The sequence below is a fragment of the Populus trichocarpa genome, chromosome 2, assembly GCF_000002775.5.
Source record: "Populus trichocarpa isolate Nisqually-1 chromosome 2, P.trichocarpa_v4.1, whole genome shotgun sequence".
NCBI lineage: Eukaryota > Viridiplantae > Streptophyta > Magnoliopsida > Malpighiales > Salicaceae > Populus > Populus trichocarpa.
The window spans coordinates 15,991,271-16,009,177 of NC_037286.2; the positions used below are offsets into that span (position 1 = coordinate 15,991,271).

Consider the following 17,907-nt stretch of genomic DNA (forward strand, 5'->3'; position numbering starts at 1 on the left):
GAATAACAGGACAAGAAATTAGGTCGGGTGTTAATTATGAAGACTAGGTACGAAACAAAATTTAAAACCTTGATATCAACAACTAATCTGTAGATTTATTGACTAATTAATCTCATAAACTTCGCCAAAATCTGGTTCTGATATTTATGATTAGCTTAATTATACGTGTGGTCCAAACCAAAACATAATCATGCATGATGGGCATCTCCAATCAATGCTTGAAGAATTTTGTAGAATTCTCCTTGGCTAGGGGTGAGGACAGGAAAATAAAAGCATGTACATAAACCAAGTGATCAAGGGGCATGCACCGCGAAATTGCTTTCAAATCAAACCTCACAGGTATAATTAAGACGAATTAAAAGTGAATATAAATATAAAACAATTGATTTCTTTGTTGTTGATAAGTACTGTTTCTTCCGTCTGTCATTAAAATATTAATATTATATGCAAATAAATAACTGTCACTTACCAGTTACGACCACGTATGTGTTTGTGGGTGTGGTGGCTTCGAATGAATGTATTGAAGAAAACAGCACCTACCATACTTATCGTGGTCGAAGAAACCTGTTTTCTCATGCTATAAGGGATCATATAAGGAGGTTTAATGCCCCATGTACGTTCTTGTATAATGTAAATATATATGGTCAATTCCATTTTTAATAATGGTGGAGACACTGCATGTGTCCTTCAAATTGAAATTTGTAGGTGGACAAACCAGTCCCGTCAATTTTAGTTATTCTTGGCCCATTTTCATTCAAAATAAGAACAAGTGTAGGCTCCGTTCTTCAGAAGAGACCTGCCCTAGCTAGCTATAGGATAAAAAAACAATAATGAAGATCGAAGAAGAAAATCAACTGGAAGAAGATGAGCACTAATTAAAATGGAACAGGTCGTGTTGGATGTCGATGATAGATATATATATATATATATATATATATATATATATATATATATATATATATATACACATATTCGTGAAGAGGAGAGCATTCATTAAGAAAGGTTAATTAAGGGAGACACGCAAACCTAAGACATGCAAGTGAATAAGTGAGAATTAATGATCATTCAACGTTTTGTTCACAAAGGTTTCTCAAATAAAAAAGTTAACTGGACCCTGCAAGTTGAGCGATGTGCGTAATTTTCTTCTGTTTTTATCTATTGATTATCTTTACCTAGAATATTATGGCTCGTCTTCGTCAGAATAAGGGGCCCCAAGTTCTACAACCTGGAGTCCTTAGCTGTATAAGAGCTGCTCCTGCGTTAATGGAAGAAAACAACCCTTGTAGACCCCAAAATTACGTGAGGTCCAGTGGTCCCAGACCTGTGGGAACAGCAGCAACAACCCAAGTAACGTAGGTAGGACCTGAATACTACGAGAGGAGAATAGCATCACATTCCTGGCTGCTGGTTTAGATTAGATCGATTACTTAATTTGTCGCCCGCGCTTTGTCGCGGGGAGGATGAAATTTTCCACGGTATCAAGAGAAATGTTAATTACAAATTAGAAGAGGAGGGTGAAATTGGTCGCGGGTAGGGTGAAATTTGCTGGCCAGCGCAAAAATGTTAGTTTGAGTGAAACAATCTATATATAAAATTGGATGACACTATTTTAAAAGAAGAACAAAAATAGTTCAAACTATGTATAAAAGCATGTCGAATTATTTGATTACCCATAAATAGTAATTAATTTTAAATTATAATACCATAATAGCACTAAAACATGAGTGTAATACATTCCTGACTAAGTATAGATTTTCACAACTGTGGATACCCTTCATGCATTGTTTTTCATTGTGTGTATGTGTGTGTGTGTGGTTGTAGAATTTTGGATCTAAGAGGTTTAGATCTCTATCGGGATAAATAATAATACAAAAGGTTATAGGAAAATTTGAGTATATGACAAGAAAATAAATATTTGATGTCTTTTGCTGAGAAACTATTCTATGTAGTTCTGTTTTCAAAGGCTGAGAGGAGCCTTCTTATATAAAGCAGAACAAGGTTATCATTTTTAAAAATTTTGTAAAGTAAATGATTTGCTTTTTAAAAAGTTGAAAAAGTTATTTGTCAATTATCACCGAAAATTATTTGTCATTTATGCAAGTTGGGGATCAACTTTTTGAAAAGTTAGAGTGACAGCTAGCTGTTTTAACCACTTGTGTCGGCTGGAGAAGTTGAGCCTGATGGTTTGGACTTGATGGTTTGGAGGGTCTAGACTAAGAAATAAAATGGATCAAAATATTTGTGTGCCTCTTAAAATACTTTTTTTTATAGAGACAATGGTTGTTTAAGATTTTTGTACATAAGTTGCTATAGGAGGGAGGATACCATAACAATCATCTTTATTGTCATCTGCTAAGCCAATTATAGAACCTGAGGATGACGAGGATGGAGAGGAATCATTGTCTTTGATGCTTTATAAGAGTTGTTTCATGATTTGAAAATAATCTTCTTCATATTGTGTTGAGGCAAGAAAAGCATAAGCATGAGATCGACGTGCTAGGAATTTGGATTGACAGATCGAGTCTATAATTTTAGCATTTTGGTGTTGATGTAACCATTCAATGACAACAGGTTTGAAACTTTTGGTTCTAATGTAAAAAAGTCATAGCATTTTACTTTGTATCTCTTAATGAGGATAGAATACCCATGCTTAGTATTGTAGTCAAAACACCAAGAACAAACCCAAGGGACAAAGAATTTGGAACAAAAAAAGAGAATTAGTGAGAATTGTTTCTTAGTTTCTGAGGGTTAAAAATTTTGTTTGAAGTAAATGTAATTGTTTTCAATTAAATGGTGAGGTTTTATTACTTTAAAAATACAACCAAAGTAATCCCACCATTGAAGAAACCAGTTAGGTAATTTGAAGTCTTGATTGAATTATTAAAGCAGAATAGCCATGAGTGGGCTACCTTTGGAATTTGAAAGGAAAAAGGTGTTGAACTACGCTTGTTGATAACCCTAATAAGAATACGTATAGGCAATGAAATTACAAAGTTTGACATGGTAACTAATTGAAAATTGAATTGTTTGGTGAAGGGGTTGTTTCCAATTAGAAGGATGAAAAATATTTTGAATGATACAGGTAGAGTAAACGTATTAAGAATGATTTTGTTGTAGTTTAAAATGTTTGAATCTAGCGAAACCTGTTATTTCAAGTATTTTCATATAGTAAGATTAAGGTTTGGATAAATCTCAAGGCTTGAAGTACTAATTTGAAGGAAAGACTTTTGTAGCGGTAAGGTAAAAATGGAAAAATCCATTTTCAATAGTTAAAATATTTTGGAATTTTGATTTTTTAATTTGATTTGATTTTTCTTTTGGAAGTTTTTGAAATAGTTCAAATGGAGAAATTGGATTAAAAAGGATGCATGGGTTTTTGTAAGGAATAACCAGCTTCTATTTTGAAAATTGGTTTAAGAAGTTTACCTATTCAAGAAGACTTTTCTTCTTGTAATGACTTTTGGCTAATAGTTTGTATGGCCAGAAGTAATTCTGGTGAATTGGATAGAGATTCTACCCATTTTTATACTTTTAAAGAGCGTTCTGCTTCCTCATCTTCAACTACTGCTTCATATTAGGATTTAATTGGTTTTGTAGAAGAAATTGTTGAGGCAAGGATTTTTGTAGTGTTTTTGTGATTTTCAGGATTTTGGAGATTAAGACTTTGTTTATGGGCTTTGCCTTTATCTCTGGATTTAGATTTGGGAGACATCAAGACCTATGTTGGAGGAATTCTCTAGTTAGAAAATCAAGAATGAAATTTGTATCTCCTTTTATATTCTATATCAAAATAAAAAAAATACTTAATATAGCTTGTCATCGAGTAAAAATATGTTTTGAAGCAATATTTTAAATATCGAGTAAAAATACTTAAAAGAAATTTATGGTTTAATAAATTACTTTAAAATTTTGTAATGCATAACACAATAGAATAAAAAATTTATAGTGGAATAATTTTTTTAACAATCATTCCAAGGTACAAATGTGATTGAAGAACTTATTCCTTGTTATTTTGTACTTGTTTAATAATACCCTCGTATCCCAACTCAAAAGCATCTGTCTCAATTATTTTGAGAGCGGAGGGATTAGCAATATACAAGTAATGAATTTCTTGTTTGTTTTTTAATATGTCAAATAATCCTTTAATAATTAATTTTTTAAAAAATAAAATTATTATTACACTATAACAATTCACATGGTGAAATAACTTTACATCCAAAGCAAGCTCAAAAGTGAAAAAGAAACGCCCTTTATATTTTCTGTGGATAATGCCTCATTAACCCTACTTGCGTTATGTTTTTTTACCCTCTAGGCGTCATTTTTTTTTTATTTTCAAAGAGTGGTTCTATAAAGGATGGTATTTCTGTACCTGTTGGTAGGTGTGTTTTTTTAATGATATTGATATAATTATAGTGAATTTTTTCCTCGGAATAAACTTAATTAAAAAAAATATAAACACTATATTCTTGTATTTTTTTTTTTTTGTTATGATTTTCTCTGTATCTGAAATGCTTAATCTCTGATACGGCGAATCGAGTAGTTTGTAAAGCAATTGAAACCTTGCTCGAAAAAGGATTGACAAGAACACATTTGAAAAAAAAAAATTATCCGAAACACTTTGCATCATTGATTCCATAATGTTATGCTGTCCACTGGATTGAGTCTCAATAATATAGGCCTCGAAAGCAAGAAGAGTACAAGACAGCGTCCAGCACCTAGCTGATCTGGACAGCGAGGGTGTCCACATGTTGCGTGGGACCTGCCATCGAGGCATGCCGCGTGGATGCAGGCCATGTAATGGAGCTGACGTGGCACGAGATTGCAGGGACTGTCCTCTAGAAAGGGGGATTGTTGGGCCTTTTGAGGTGGGGTCCAAGGAAAAAGGGGGAGCCTTTAAGACAAACCCATCTGGCTACTATCCATATTCATGTGCATACATTAATCAATTTGAGTGAGATAAAAAGCAAAGCAAACCCCATAAAGAAAAGCATGATTCCTGTGCCTGGTGAGGGAAGGGTCACTTTCTCCCCCCCTCTAAAATATGCCCCTGCAACATTATTACTAATTCCTCCTCCCTCTTTTTAAATAATTACCACCACACCCCTCTCATCCTTCTAGCCCCCCTCTGCTTGGTGTGTTCCATTACCAAAACAAGAAGGAAACCAGAACCAAAGTAGTGAGTGTGTTATCATAGAGCACGAGGTTAAATGAAAATCGGAAGAACCAAGAAGCTTCATCTTGGTTGAATGAATTAGCGGTAGAGACTCTCTTTCGTCGGGAGATCTCCTGTTCGAGTCGTTTCTTTGTAATAAAAAAAAAAATTTTAAAGAATACGCTTGATTAGGTTGCAATTATGGTCACCCCTCCCTGAAGACACTGCTAAGACCTACAGCTATCTGTTCCATTTTGGGAGCTAAAAATAAATTCTTCGAACAAAAAAGAAAAGAGGAAAAAAAGTGCACTTATTCCCCGAGCTCACTTTGAAGCAGGAGGGCAAATGGGTAAATTGAAAGTGACCAAAGAGAAATAACTGGGGAGTTTCTTACACGATCTTCACTTTCTTTTCGGGCAATTTCATGGCGTCTTATCTTTTCATTTTCGTCCCCGGTAGTTGAACCCGAGGACCCGTGATGGGTGACCGTCTATGCCCGGTAACAATCATGAACCCTAACCGATGTATCCATAACATAGAGAAGAGCGAATCATCAATGGATTTATTATATATCAAAACCGTCAGAAACCAAAAAAAATAATAATATTATATGTATAGGCATATTCTCAAATTCACTTGCTAAAAAGTTATTATAAAATTTTATATAAAAAAATTAAAAAACCTTAATAATATTGAATTATAAAAATTATAAAAAATTCCCTTTAAATAGAAAAATATCATAAAAAAAATAAAAAAAATCTATCTTTTAAAAAAAACTCATACATTAGTCTCCCTAAGTTGAAAGAAACATATCCTCGAATTCAATCTTCAATTAAAAATTGTTCTCCATCAAGAACATTTTTTTAAACGGGAGTCGCCCCATCGTGGATCTATAATACCTTTGTGCAAAACATCTCATTATAAATCTCTAACACGATACTTTTGTGGACGTCTCATCACAGGTACCACCATCAAAATTACAAATGACAACAACTTATACAAACAGAAACAACACACTAGTTCCTAGAGTGATCTTCATTATCCTCTCATACATAAACACATCATATTTTATAACTTCTTCTCGTCATAGTTGTTCCACATCACATAACAAAGCAAAATAAACCACTATGGATAATTAGGCTCTCTTCCAATCATGGTTGTTTTATAGCATATAGCAAAATAAAATAATTACTAAAAATCATTGACCTCTTTTTTTGGATCATTGAGTTTTAATATCAACTAACTTAGACTTAAGTAAAAGATAAATAAATTTATTACATGTTAAAACTCTTAAAGACCAAAATCACTATAAGTATTTAGATTTATAAAATATTTCATTTTTTCATTTAAGTCTTTATTTGTTAAAAAAAAAAAAGCCTATTACAATACTCTAATAATACTAAATAAATTTTCTTCAAATAGAAAAAGACTTAAAAAGCATTATAATAAAAAAAAAACTTAAAAAGCATTATTTTTCTAAAAAAACTCGTTGACGGCTGACAAAATTTTAGATTTAAAGCTCGTAATAAAACTGTTTTCCTAAAAAAACAATAAAAATAAAAATAATTATAGGGTATTGTATAGAGTGCTATAGGCCACGTAGCCATAGTGACGATGACGAGAGAGAGAATAAAAGGAAGTGGTGCCAGCTATGAAGTTGAAGGATCAAAGCTTTCTCTGAGGTCAAAGCTGGCAATATATTTATTTAGTTATTTATTTATTGCTTTTCTTTGAAGGCCAGGCCAGGCCTCTCTCTCTGCTTTAGTTTCTCTCCCATATTTACAACACACTTGAAACATAAACAAGATTTTAAATCCAAAGATCAACCCTCCCTCTCTCTCCACTTTGTTCCCGTTTTCCCTCTCTCCATTTCATTCCCTTGCTATATATATTTCTTCTCCTTTTTATCTCACAACCGAAAAAATATATGTGCTCTGGGGGAGACAGAGATAGAGATAGAGAGAGCCTGACTTAGAAAAGAGAGAGGGAGAGAGGGAGTGGTTAATGGTTGATTCTTCTTCCTCAACAAGAAAAAAAAACAACCATGGCTGCTTCTACTTCTCCTTGTCCAAGTATGAATGAAAAGAAGCACTGGTGGCTAAGCAACCGGAAGGTAAAATATACAACTTTCTTCCTTTGATGAAGAGGATCTCTGTTTTGCCTTTACATTTCATTTCTTATGGTTTATTTCATCTCTTTCTCGAATGGGTTTGAGCTTTTCTTTTTCGTACATATATATTCCTGTGAGAGTTAATGAGCTAATGCATAAACTTTCGTGTGATAATACAGATTGTGGACAAGTACATTAAAGATGCAAGAAACCTGATTGCAAGCGAAGAACAGAGCGAGATTGCGTCGGCTCTTAAGCTTCTAGACGCGGCACTTGCACTCTCTCCTCGCCTAGAAGTAGCTCTTGAACTCAAAGCAAGATCTTTGCTCTATCTTAGGCGATTCAAGGAGGTGGCTGATATGCTTCAAGACTACATTCCTAGCCTTAAAATGGCTAACGACGATTCGGGATCTATTTCTTCTTCTGATAGTTCTTCTCAGCAGCTTTCAAGAGAGCGAGTTAAGCTGCTGCCTTCAGATAACTCTGATCCAAGTTTCAAGTGTTTCTCTGTCTCCGACTTGAAGAAGAAAGTGATGGCCGGACTCTGTAAAAATTGCGATAAAGAAGGGCAATGGAGGTAAGTTCCTCGGTTTCTGTTTCTCTTTTAAAGCTGTGGTATGCGGTTCAACTTTTAATAACCATATTTATTGTCTAGATCAGTGGATATGTTTTTGCATTGGTTTGAGTAAAACACAGCCAGCCAGCCATGTGTTCTTACCTTTTCCTTTTCTTTTAGGACATGAAGGTGGTAGCGATAATTGAATTTTTCAAACTTTCAACTATCAAAGCTCTTTTTTTTTTGGGGAACTACGTGGTAATTCTCTCCAGTGAAAATGCTATTGCTTCTCATAAAGGCTAATAGCACACGGGCTTTGCCCTGCTTTAACATGATTTGATCATCTTTTGAGGTTAAAGTAGAAAATCCCATGATGGCTATCTGCGCGTTTGCCCAAATCAGTATTTTATTTTATTCTACTGTTTTAGCTTCTAATTAATTATTTTCTTTTGAAATTGACTAATTAAAAAAAAAAAAAACAAAGTTGAGTTGTAACTTGGGATCTTGGTGCCAAAGACTCCAAATTTAGTGGTTAAACACTTGAAACTGAATGATTCTATTCAACTAACTCGATCATTAACGTGTATTCTTACAGGTACCTGGTTTTAGGCCAAGCTTGCTGCCATCTAGGTCTAATGGAGGATGCCATGGTGCTTCTCCAGACCGGAAAACGCCTGACAACTGCTGCATTCCGCCGTCAAAGCATTTCCTGGTCAGAGGACAGCTTCTCTCTCTCAAACTTCCCAATCTCCAGCGATATATCCACATCGACAGCCCCACCTACCCCACCGAGAAATTTAACCGAATCTGAAAGCGTTACGCAACTCCTTGCCCACATTAAGCTACTGCTTCGCCGCCGAACAGCCGCGCTGGCGGCCCTGGATGCTGGCCTCTATTCCGAGGCCATCCGCCACTTCACTAAGATCTTGGAGGGCCGACGAGGGGCCCCACAGGGATTCCTTGCTGAATGCTATATGCATAGAGCTTATGCATACAAAGCATCAGGAAGAATTGCAGAGTCCATTGCTGATTGCAACAAGACTTTAGCTTTAGAACCCGCCTGCATTCAGGCGCTTGATACAAGAGCTTCTCTTCTGGAAACAATCCGGTGCTTGCCCGATTGTTTACATGATCTGGAGCACTTGAAACTACTGTATAATTCAATCTTGAGGGATAGGAAGCTACCAGGTCCTGCTTGGAAGCGGCACAAGGTTAGGTACAGAGAGATTCCTGGGAAACTTTGTGCATTGACTACCAAGATTCAAGAACTGAAGAAGAGAGTTGCTTCTGGGGAGACTAGAAATGTTGATTATTATGCTTTGATTGGATTAAGGCGTGGGTGTTCGAGATCCGAATTAGAGAGAGCTCATCTGTTATTGAGTTTGAGGCACAAGCCTGATAAGTCTATAAATTTCGTTGAGAGGTGTGACTTTGCAAATGATATGGATCTTGAATCGGTAAAAGACAGAGCAAAAATGTCTGCTTTGTTGCTCTATAGATTGCTTCAAAAGGGTTATTCTAACGTCATGTCAACAATCATGGATGAAGAGGCTGCAGAGAAGCAAAGAAAGAAAGCAGCAGCCATTCAAACCCAACAGACAACTCAAAATGCCAAAATGGAATCGAACCCATCTGCAGTGGAGATTTCTGGTCCCAACAGGATCAATTCCAATGAAAATAAAGTGGCATCTGCATCTTCAGGGAGCAACACTGCATCTGTCTTTCAAGGGGTGTTTTGCCGCGACCTTGCTGCGGTTGGGAATTTGCTATCACAAGCTGGGTTTAACCGTCCACTTGCAGTGAAATTCGAAGCATTAAGCTGCTAAATGATAAACAAGTTTCTTGAGATGTCACCGGCAGTGGAATCTCTGGTTCATTTTGTACAAACACATACATAAATTTAGGCTGCCGGGAAATTTTGTTACCTTTTCCATTTCTTTCTTAATCTCGCCATCTACTCTACTTGTACAGAATTTCCAGTACCGAATTTCCTATTTATGGGTCTATGCTTTATTGCTTAGTTTAAATTTGGAATTTTATTAGTACCTTCTCATCCTATTCTCACTCTTCGTTTTAACTAATTTGGGTTTTGGAAAAGATAGGTGCTTGTAACTTGGTATCCACATGTGTAGCCAGGGGATTGCTGAGAAGCAAGCTGGCTTCGGGTTCTCTCTGGTGTCTCATCCGTGGCATTTAATTTTTATCAGTCTATCTATAAGCTGACACATCTGACATTCCACTAGATCTCATTAATTTGCTAATGCCACCTAAGGTTTATCTCTATCCACTTGGCTTGGTGAGAAAAATCTCTGTAACTAAACAGTGAATGCTATAATCCTATTGGGTTTGAAGCCACGCTGTGTGGGTGTTATGGCTTTGAGTGCATCTTGTAATTAAGACATGGCCGTGTTCCAATGGTGGAAACTGCAGAAGGGACCATTTCAAGTATCTATCTCCCAGCGGAAAAGAGGTTGTCAGGTTTTTTCCACGCCGGGCTATTGCAACAGAAGAAGGGGTCTTAATCAAGCACTCAATACAAGAAAAAACAAGGTGGTTTTGAAAAGGAGGTGTCATGTCAATTCAAGGCTTGCATCATTCGAGCTTCGAGCTTTTTTTTCTACACATCTGCACTCCACACATCTGTGTATATACACCTAAAGTGTACAAAATAATGACTGGTTGAGGCAAGATAGGGAGCAATAATGGCGATTCGCATTCTGCTGTCCTGTGACTGTGGGGAGGCTTCGACTTTTAAGAGGGTTGTTGGGTATCAATAAGGTTTCCCAACCTCCTTAGACCTCGTAAACCTCCTCAGACCTCGTTGTATCTGTTGGAACATTTAGATAGCATTTCATTACTTTTCTAGTACAGAAAAGATAATACAGATAAGATAGAGAGAATGGAAAAAAAAATATATAAAAAAGAAATTGATATGAGAATACATTTGTTTTTGATATAAATTTAGAGTTAATTCCTATATTTTTTTAAAAATAAGATACAGAAAGACATATCTCTAGAGATGATGTTTTTTTTTATTTCTAAAATATTATTGTAAAAAACTCTTAATTCTAAAATTATCGAATAAAACCTGATTCGAGGGTCAATTCAGGGTATGGCTCGGGTCACGTGTTATGAGAATCAACCCGAGTTGACCTTTTTGATTTATGACCTGAACCTTGTATTGGATTGACTCTCAAGTCAGATTTTAAAACTATAAAAATAATTATTTTTATATATACTTTGACTCAGGTTAACCTGTGTTGACCCTTCCGATCTGTAACCTCGGTCTTGTCCCGATTGATCCCCGAGTGAGTTTTAAAACTACAATAATAATAAGTTTTATTCTTACATTGAGCTAGGTCAACCGGGGAAAATAAACTTTTTTATATTTTATTATGGTTTATTCATCATAATCAAACAAGATATAGAAACAATTATTTTATCTTGTATATTACTACCAAACACAATTTTATCTTAGTTTTATTGTTGTATTCAATATCTGTATTTCACTTTAGGAAAATAACCAAATACTATTTTAAAACATATATCTCCTATGTAAACCAAATAATAATAATAATAATAATAATAAAAGAAACCTGGTTTCTATTCCATGAAAAAAGTTGCATCATACCCATGTTTGGCATTCAAATCTAATTATGCTTTTGAAATTTTTTAAAATTCTTTTTTAGCTTTAAATTAAATATTTTTTAGTATATTTTAATTTTTTAATATACAGATATTAAAAATAAATTTTAAAATATAAAAAAAATTATTTAATATATTTTCAAATAAAAAATATTTTAAAAAATAATTTCACCGTAATTCCAAACAGTTCTACAACCACTCACCTCCAAAGAAATACAGTGGGGCTAAAGCTTTTCTCAAAACTGTCTTTGCCAATTAAACACTTACTATTACTATGAGTTGCTTTTACTGTGGGAAATAATTAAGATTGCCTTTCCGTGTGGTCATCAATTTTTGCCAAAGAAAAACAATTATTCAAGCATGATCATTGCTTGAACTGCCGAGTAATTATCCTTGTAATTTGACAATTACCGCAGAGAGCCCATCTTGAACAATATTGTTAAGCGATTCAAAATAGAATCCTTTTCATTTCATGTTTAAGATTAAGTTCATGTTTATCTACACCGATTGAAACTATGATTGAAATAAAAAGATATAATCTTCTGTGTTAATATATAATCTTTATAATCTAGCAGAAAGATAGCTCAGCTGCATATAGTTTTCCATGTAAATGATGACAGGGTAAAAGAGACCAAAGCTTGATGTCTCTCTTGTCAATGGAGGAAGTGGGTGCATGCATTGTTTAGGTGATACTTCCCTCTGTTCACTTTAAGGCAACAAAAAGGAGCTCCCAAGCCTAGCAGTGTACTCAAATAATATGCCATCTTTACTTGTTAAAAATGCTCTCTCTGTCTTTCCTTGCAAGTGATTTGAGAACTTTTTTTATCCTCATAAATTTCGCTTTGTCCTTTTGTCCTTCCACGCTACTCAACAACTTTAGTTGTATCCAGTCCCCACCCTCATGCAAAATGATCATTATGTTGATAATTAACTTCTGATCAACAGAGAGCTTGAGATTAATTATGATTTGAACGTCTGCGTATCTTTTCTCTCTCCCATTAATTAAGCCTTGATGAGATCTCAGCTGGTCTGAACTTGGATTCACTCGATGTTAATACGAGTGATGATTTTGATACTTGTCTTACCCTACCAGTAAGAGTACGTCCTGTAGTTTTGGATGCTCAAGCTTTTTAACCTCATAAGAGAATTTTATCCTCGTGCTTTAGGACAGCATGCTGATCTTCCACCAGAAAACTTGCTCTCAATCTGCAGTATGATTGCTCCTGTAGAATTTTATGACACTTGTTCTTGCTGTGTTCTTTCAACGGACGTGTTATTATTTCTTATATTATTGTTGTTGTTAATGTAGCTCCTCTGCGTAGTTTTTTCAAGTATTTTTTTTGTGTCGATATTTCCAGCAATTTTCAAATGCTGGAAACGCACTCTGGTATGAATGAGAGCCAGTTTCATGCCATTGTAATTCTTGGACGCTTCTTGCAATATTAAATTTCAACTCTTTTAGAACATTATATTTATTTTCTTATGGCGAAAGAAAGGGGGCTCTGCACGAATTCTCACGAGGCTGCCATTTTTATAAATAAAGTCGTCAGATCAGATATCATGGAGCATCTCTGAAAGCATGAGATATTATTTAAGGCTTAATCCCCACAAAGTAAAACAAATTAAATTCATAGTATCATGTATAATGACTACAACACCCTCGCGTGCTGGGTGCATTTGGAGGGTAAGAAGGGAACTGGGAGGAACAGAGGACTCGGTGTTTGAAGGCTGGGAACAATGGAAAGAGGAGAAGTCGTGGCCAGATATGATGATGTCAGGAGCCCCATGTGATGCTATCATGTGCAATGATCTCCCTTTTCTTCCTTTTTCCTTCTGATAAGGAGGAGTGGGTACTCAAGGCTTGTTTCTAGCTCTTTGTCAAAACCAGGTTTTGGGGAATTTTACAAATAGATGTGTTCGTTGATGAGTTGTTAGCACCAATTTCTCGTCCATTTCACACCTTTTCATCTTTTAGCTTAACTTTTAGGGTGGTTGAAATGTTTGCTAATCTTTAACATTATTTTGATGACTTGAAATCTTAAAAACTTTCTTGTAAATATTTTTTTTTCTTGTAAGTTGTTTTAGGGACTGGTTGGCATTAAGATAGCTTTTATAGTTGTGATTTGAATTTTTTTTATATAATAAAAAACACTTATAATTGCTGCTAATATGATTATATGTGTTTGATTGAAACTATTATTGAGATTCATGTTGAATAAAAAATAATTAAAAGGTGTTTGATTAAAATCGTTGTTCAAACTCAAATGACTAAAAAAATACATTATATAATTTATAGCTTCAAATTAAATAAAAAGCATGTGATTATTAATAAATAAGAAATGTAGCAAAGCAACACTAAGCAACATTGGGGTCCTAATTATATTATCTCATTAAACTAGCTACAGTCCTACCACGAACATGGTCTATTCAAGATGGCCTATGATATCCAGGGTTTTCTGAACGTGGCACGACATCGGTTAAAATATCATTAGGAACAAAGTTTGAATGGCGATCATATTCTGCAAATGCATGATCTTCCTAAACTTTCTTATAATGCAATTATGTAGTGTTATTGATACCACTACAGTTTGAACTTGTGTTTTGTAAGCATATGCGAGCATGCTTTGTAAAATTTTCCATCTTTTTTTTCCCATAATCTAAAAGTACGTTATATCACACTGCGTATTAAAAAGTGTGCACGATTGAAAACCTCTTTCCGACTTTTAGGTTGTTTATGTCGTTGCAAATCTGGCAAGTGATATCTTTCACCTTTATATAAACCTAAAAATCTATACTCATTTGGATATCCAACATCTACCAAATAATAACTTATTTCACAAAAGGAAGATTATATAGAAAAATAATTACAAAAACATGAATTTTTTCTCATGTAATTACCCTGAGGTGGTTTTGAAAATTTTATATTAGAATTTTCAATTACCTGTAGAAAAATATGTGTGTCATATGCATTATCTTCTCATCATATCCAAACAAAAAAATAATTGCATGTCAAAGTTATATGCATTCATTACGTTTTGAGTCGGTACACATTTTCTATCAATAAATAGGATTTGATTTTCTTGAGAAATTATTGCACACACATGTGTGCCATCAATCACTCTTATGCAACTCTACATCAAATAGAAGAAGCATCAAGATGTCAATGATTGAAAAACTTTATCCAAATATAAACAGATTTATAGCATTAATAATACAATAATATATTAGTGTTACATTGAAATGAGGCATATATCTTGGATCTATCTCGATTCCTAGTGGAGTGTTTTGAAATTCAGAGTCTTCTGGTTTTACAACATCTGTTGTAAGCACATAAACAAATTTAAGCACTTTCTTAAAATATTTGTTAACAGTCTTGCCTAAATATTGAAATCTTTCTTAAACTTCTCTATTTGAAACACCTAATGCTAGTATATAAAGAAATATTGCCACATTTTCAATAATACTCATTTTTTTTTAAGCTTATAACCCGTACTTTGTTTCTAAATCATAACATAGGCTTTGCAATGTTATTGCATCCATCCTAAATATGTTGAAATATCGTTTCTAATATCCTTGTAAAATTTCATCAACCATCTCATACCCGTGTTGTACAAAACCATACAAGGTTCTTTAAACATATAATTAACATAATATATTATTAGAGCTCCACCTGTATATATTGTTAGTTTATGATAACCAAAATCTTGCTTCTAAAATGAATTAACATCCTCATCACCATCATTGTCGTCGTCGTCGTCATCACCATTTGTATCCCTACCATCACCAACATTGTCATCACTACCATTACCTCCATCACCACTATAATTAATATAATCAACTACACAATTCATTACATTATCATAATCTTCCTCAAAATTTTCTTTGAATAAAGCATTAAACCATTTGACTTCCATATCTATAATCACAAATGAAAAGGAAAAGATAAATTTTTTTTAGTTTGGTTAAGAAATTAATATTATGTGAACCAAAAACAAACTAAGGGATGTTAAGTAGAGAATAAATAATTTTAAGCCCTATAAAATTAAACTAAAACTTCATATTCATTGATAAACATGTCTATCATGATCAGTTACTATATTATCCATACATAAAATAACATGACAATAACTAGTTCTTCAATGAACTTTATTAAAATTCAGTAATTTTAATTGTTTCCAATTAGTTCTTTTGATAAACATTGTTAATGAGTTGTTATATATAAATACTTTTAATAGAAATGAACAATAGCAAGTAATTGTCTATTACTTTGAATTTCAGTTCCAAGTAAATTTATAAAAGATAAGAACAAAGACCAACTTATTGTTTTATCAATGTATTCTACGAAAACGACTAGCAATGCAGAGAGTGTATCCTCACTTCCAACATTCAGTGAGGAATTGAAACTTGCTTCTTAGCTCCAAAATTTGACATTTAATGACATTAAATTAGTAACCATAAATTTTAGGCATGAGCGTCTTCTCGAGGAGGGTGGGTTTAGGTATGTATTCAAAGGTTGGATTGATGAGAATGGAACTGCTTCTGCAAAACTTGGCACCAGGCTTACCTTTGTAGTATGAGATGTTTAAAAAGGGACACTAGTAATATTATTCAAGGTAATTGTTAATTACCAAATTTAATTGGATATTAGTTGGAAGATGGCTATTTTCTCATCTCTATTGCTAAAATTTGCATCATTTTAGAGACTTGAAAGTTGGTTGGCAAAATTTTCTATTATCTCACTCCAAAATAAATGAATAGGACTTATATGCTCAGGGTATTGACAGTTTGGTAGTTACCGACAAAAAAAAAATCCAAGACAAAGATTCTCATTGTTCTATTCTTTACACTCTACTATTGAGTGAAACTTGTTTGTCTAATGCAATACTGCAAATGTCCTCATGCATATTCTTATAAGGTGACATTGTAGTGATTTGATGGCTTTGTCATGGCACTACTACATGGGTAAGTAGATCTTTTTTTAGAATAACATAAGAAAACGATGTTTCAAATTAGTTGTGTAATGACATCTAAAACTTCCACTTATAAAGCCTAATGAGGATTTAGAAAATAATGTTGGAATCCCATAAAATCCAAAATCGAGCAGTTCTTGAAGTGAAATATTTCAACTGTCCAACATATGGACAGTTGCCCAATGTTCCTTACTAAACAATAAATTCTAAGATGGATTGGCTTATGAGTTGTGGACCAACTATGCCTCTAATCATTCCAGAGCTATTATTAGTATTTCATGATTTTTTATGGACTTCTATTCATGTGTTTATCAAGCACTCAACTTTTTCATTTGATCTTTAAATACTTTTATGTCAATAATCTTTAGTTAGTCGTGTATAAATGTAATTTTATGCATATTTTTTAAATGTAGAGGGAGAAATGTTAGGTAGTTATTGCTCAAACCAACAATAACTCATTCAATCGTCCGTGATAACCTGAAAAAGGTGTATCCAGGAAGGGATGGAAATTAAAAAAAATGACAGTGAGAGGATTATCTCTTGCTATACCTCGAGGGGAGTGCTTCGACATGCTTGGTCCCAAATAGTGCAAGGAAAACCTTGTTTATTAGCATGGTCAGTACACTTTTTATGAGATTTTATAATTGTATAGACTCAAGTTTTTTGTTAAGCATAGCATTACCTAGTTTCTTTGTTCGACACTAAAAAAGATGGATAAAAATAGCTTTTAATCATTTTCATGTTTCTTGTTTTATACTAGAAATGGTAAACATGTTCATGAGAGTTATTGACTAAATAGTCAATCTTACTTAGTACATTCATTGCTAGTAACCTATCATGATTGGTTAACATACCTAGAGAAGTTGCTACATAATAATGTTACTTGTGCTATAAAGAGCTTTGGGAAGGATATCCATGTCCTATAGAATCATCAAGGAGAAGAATAACAATAAAAAAAAGTCAATATATGGATTGGCCAAAGAACTTGACTTGAGGACTCTAGCATTCCAGATAACAAAGAAAAAGACTGAGATTTTTTAATGGAAATACATTACAACATTTTATAATTCATTATAATCTTGATATAAATATCAATCTAAGCAATTCAAATACCAAATATTCTAAAAATAACAATTTTAGTACATTACATATAGCCAAAGAACCTTTACATTATAATAACGTAGACACATCAATAATTTTCAATTCTATAATGGTATATATATGAAGCAAAAGAACAAAATCAATAAGAGTGATGTATATAAGGCACAACTCATGTTATTAAGACATTAAACTTTACTAACATATATTTTGTAGTCATTCAAGCTTTATAGTAACGTCTCTTATTGTTAACAACATATATTTTTTGCTTCTTGAAAATAAAAAATCCAAAGCATAGCAATAAAAGTCACCACATTTGACAATGTTATCAATAGAATGAAGCTCGGCCATCACATCTGTAGTACTATACTCTTTC

At 33.7% G+C, this 17,907-nt stretch overlaps 1 protein-coding gene across 1 annotated transcript; it reads left to right on the forward strand.

Annotated features, from left to right (window-relative positions):
• Nucleotides 1-6,887: 6,887 nt before the first annotated feature.
• On the forward strand, nt 6,888-9,860 carry LOC7481394 (uncharacterized). Its single transcript, XM_002302721.4, has 3 exons — nt 6,888-7,265; nt 7,442-7,839; nt 8,414-9,860. Exons 1-3 carry the CDS (start codon nt 7,197-7,199, stop codon nt 9,642-9,644), a joined length of 1,698 nt encoding a protein of 565 aa, XP_002302757.4. The 5' UTR covers nt 6,888-7,196; the 3' UTR covers nt 9,645-9,860.
• The last annotated feature ends 8,047 nt before the right edge of the window (nt 9,861-17,907 follow it).

Excerpts from the sequence above, each read along its gene's own strand:
- LOC7481394 (XM_002302721.4), top strand. The coding sequence starts at position 7,197 with ATGGCTGCTTCTACTTCTCCTTGTCCAAGTATGAATGAAAAGAAGCAC. Across the intron at positions 7,266-7,441 it reads GGTGGCTAAGCAACCGGAAG|ATTGTGGACAAGTACATTAA; the intron begins GTAAAATATACA and ends GTGATAATACAG. Across the intron at positions 7,840-8,413 it reads GATAAAGAAGGGCAATGGAG|GTACCTGGTTTTAGGCCAAG; the intron begins GTAAGTTCCTCG and ends GTATTCTTACAG.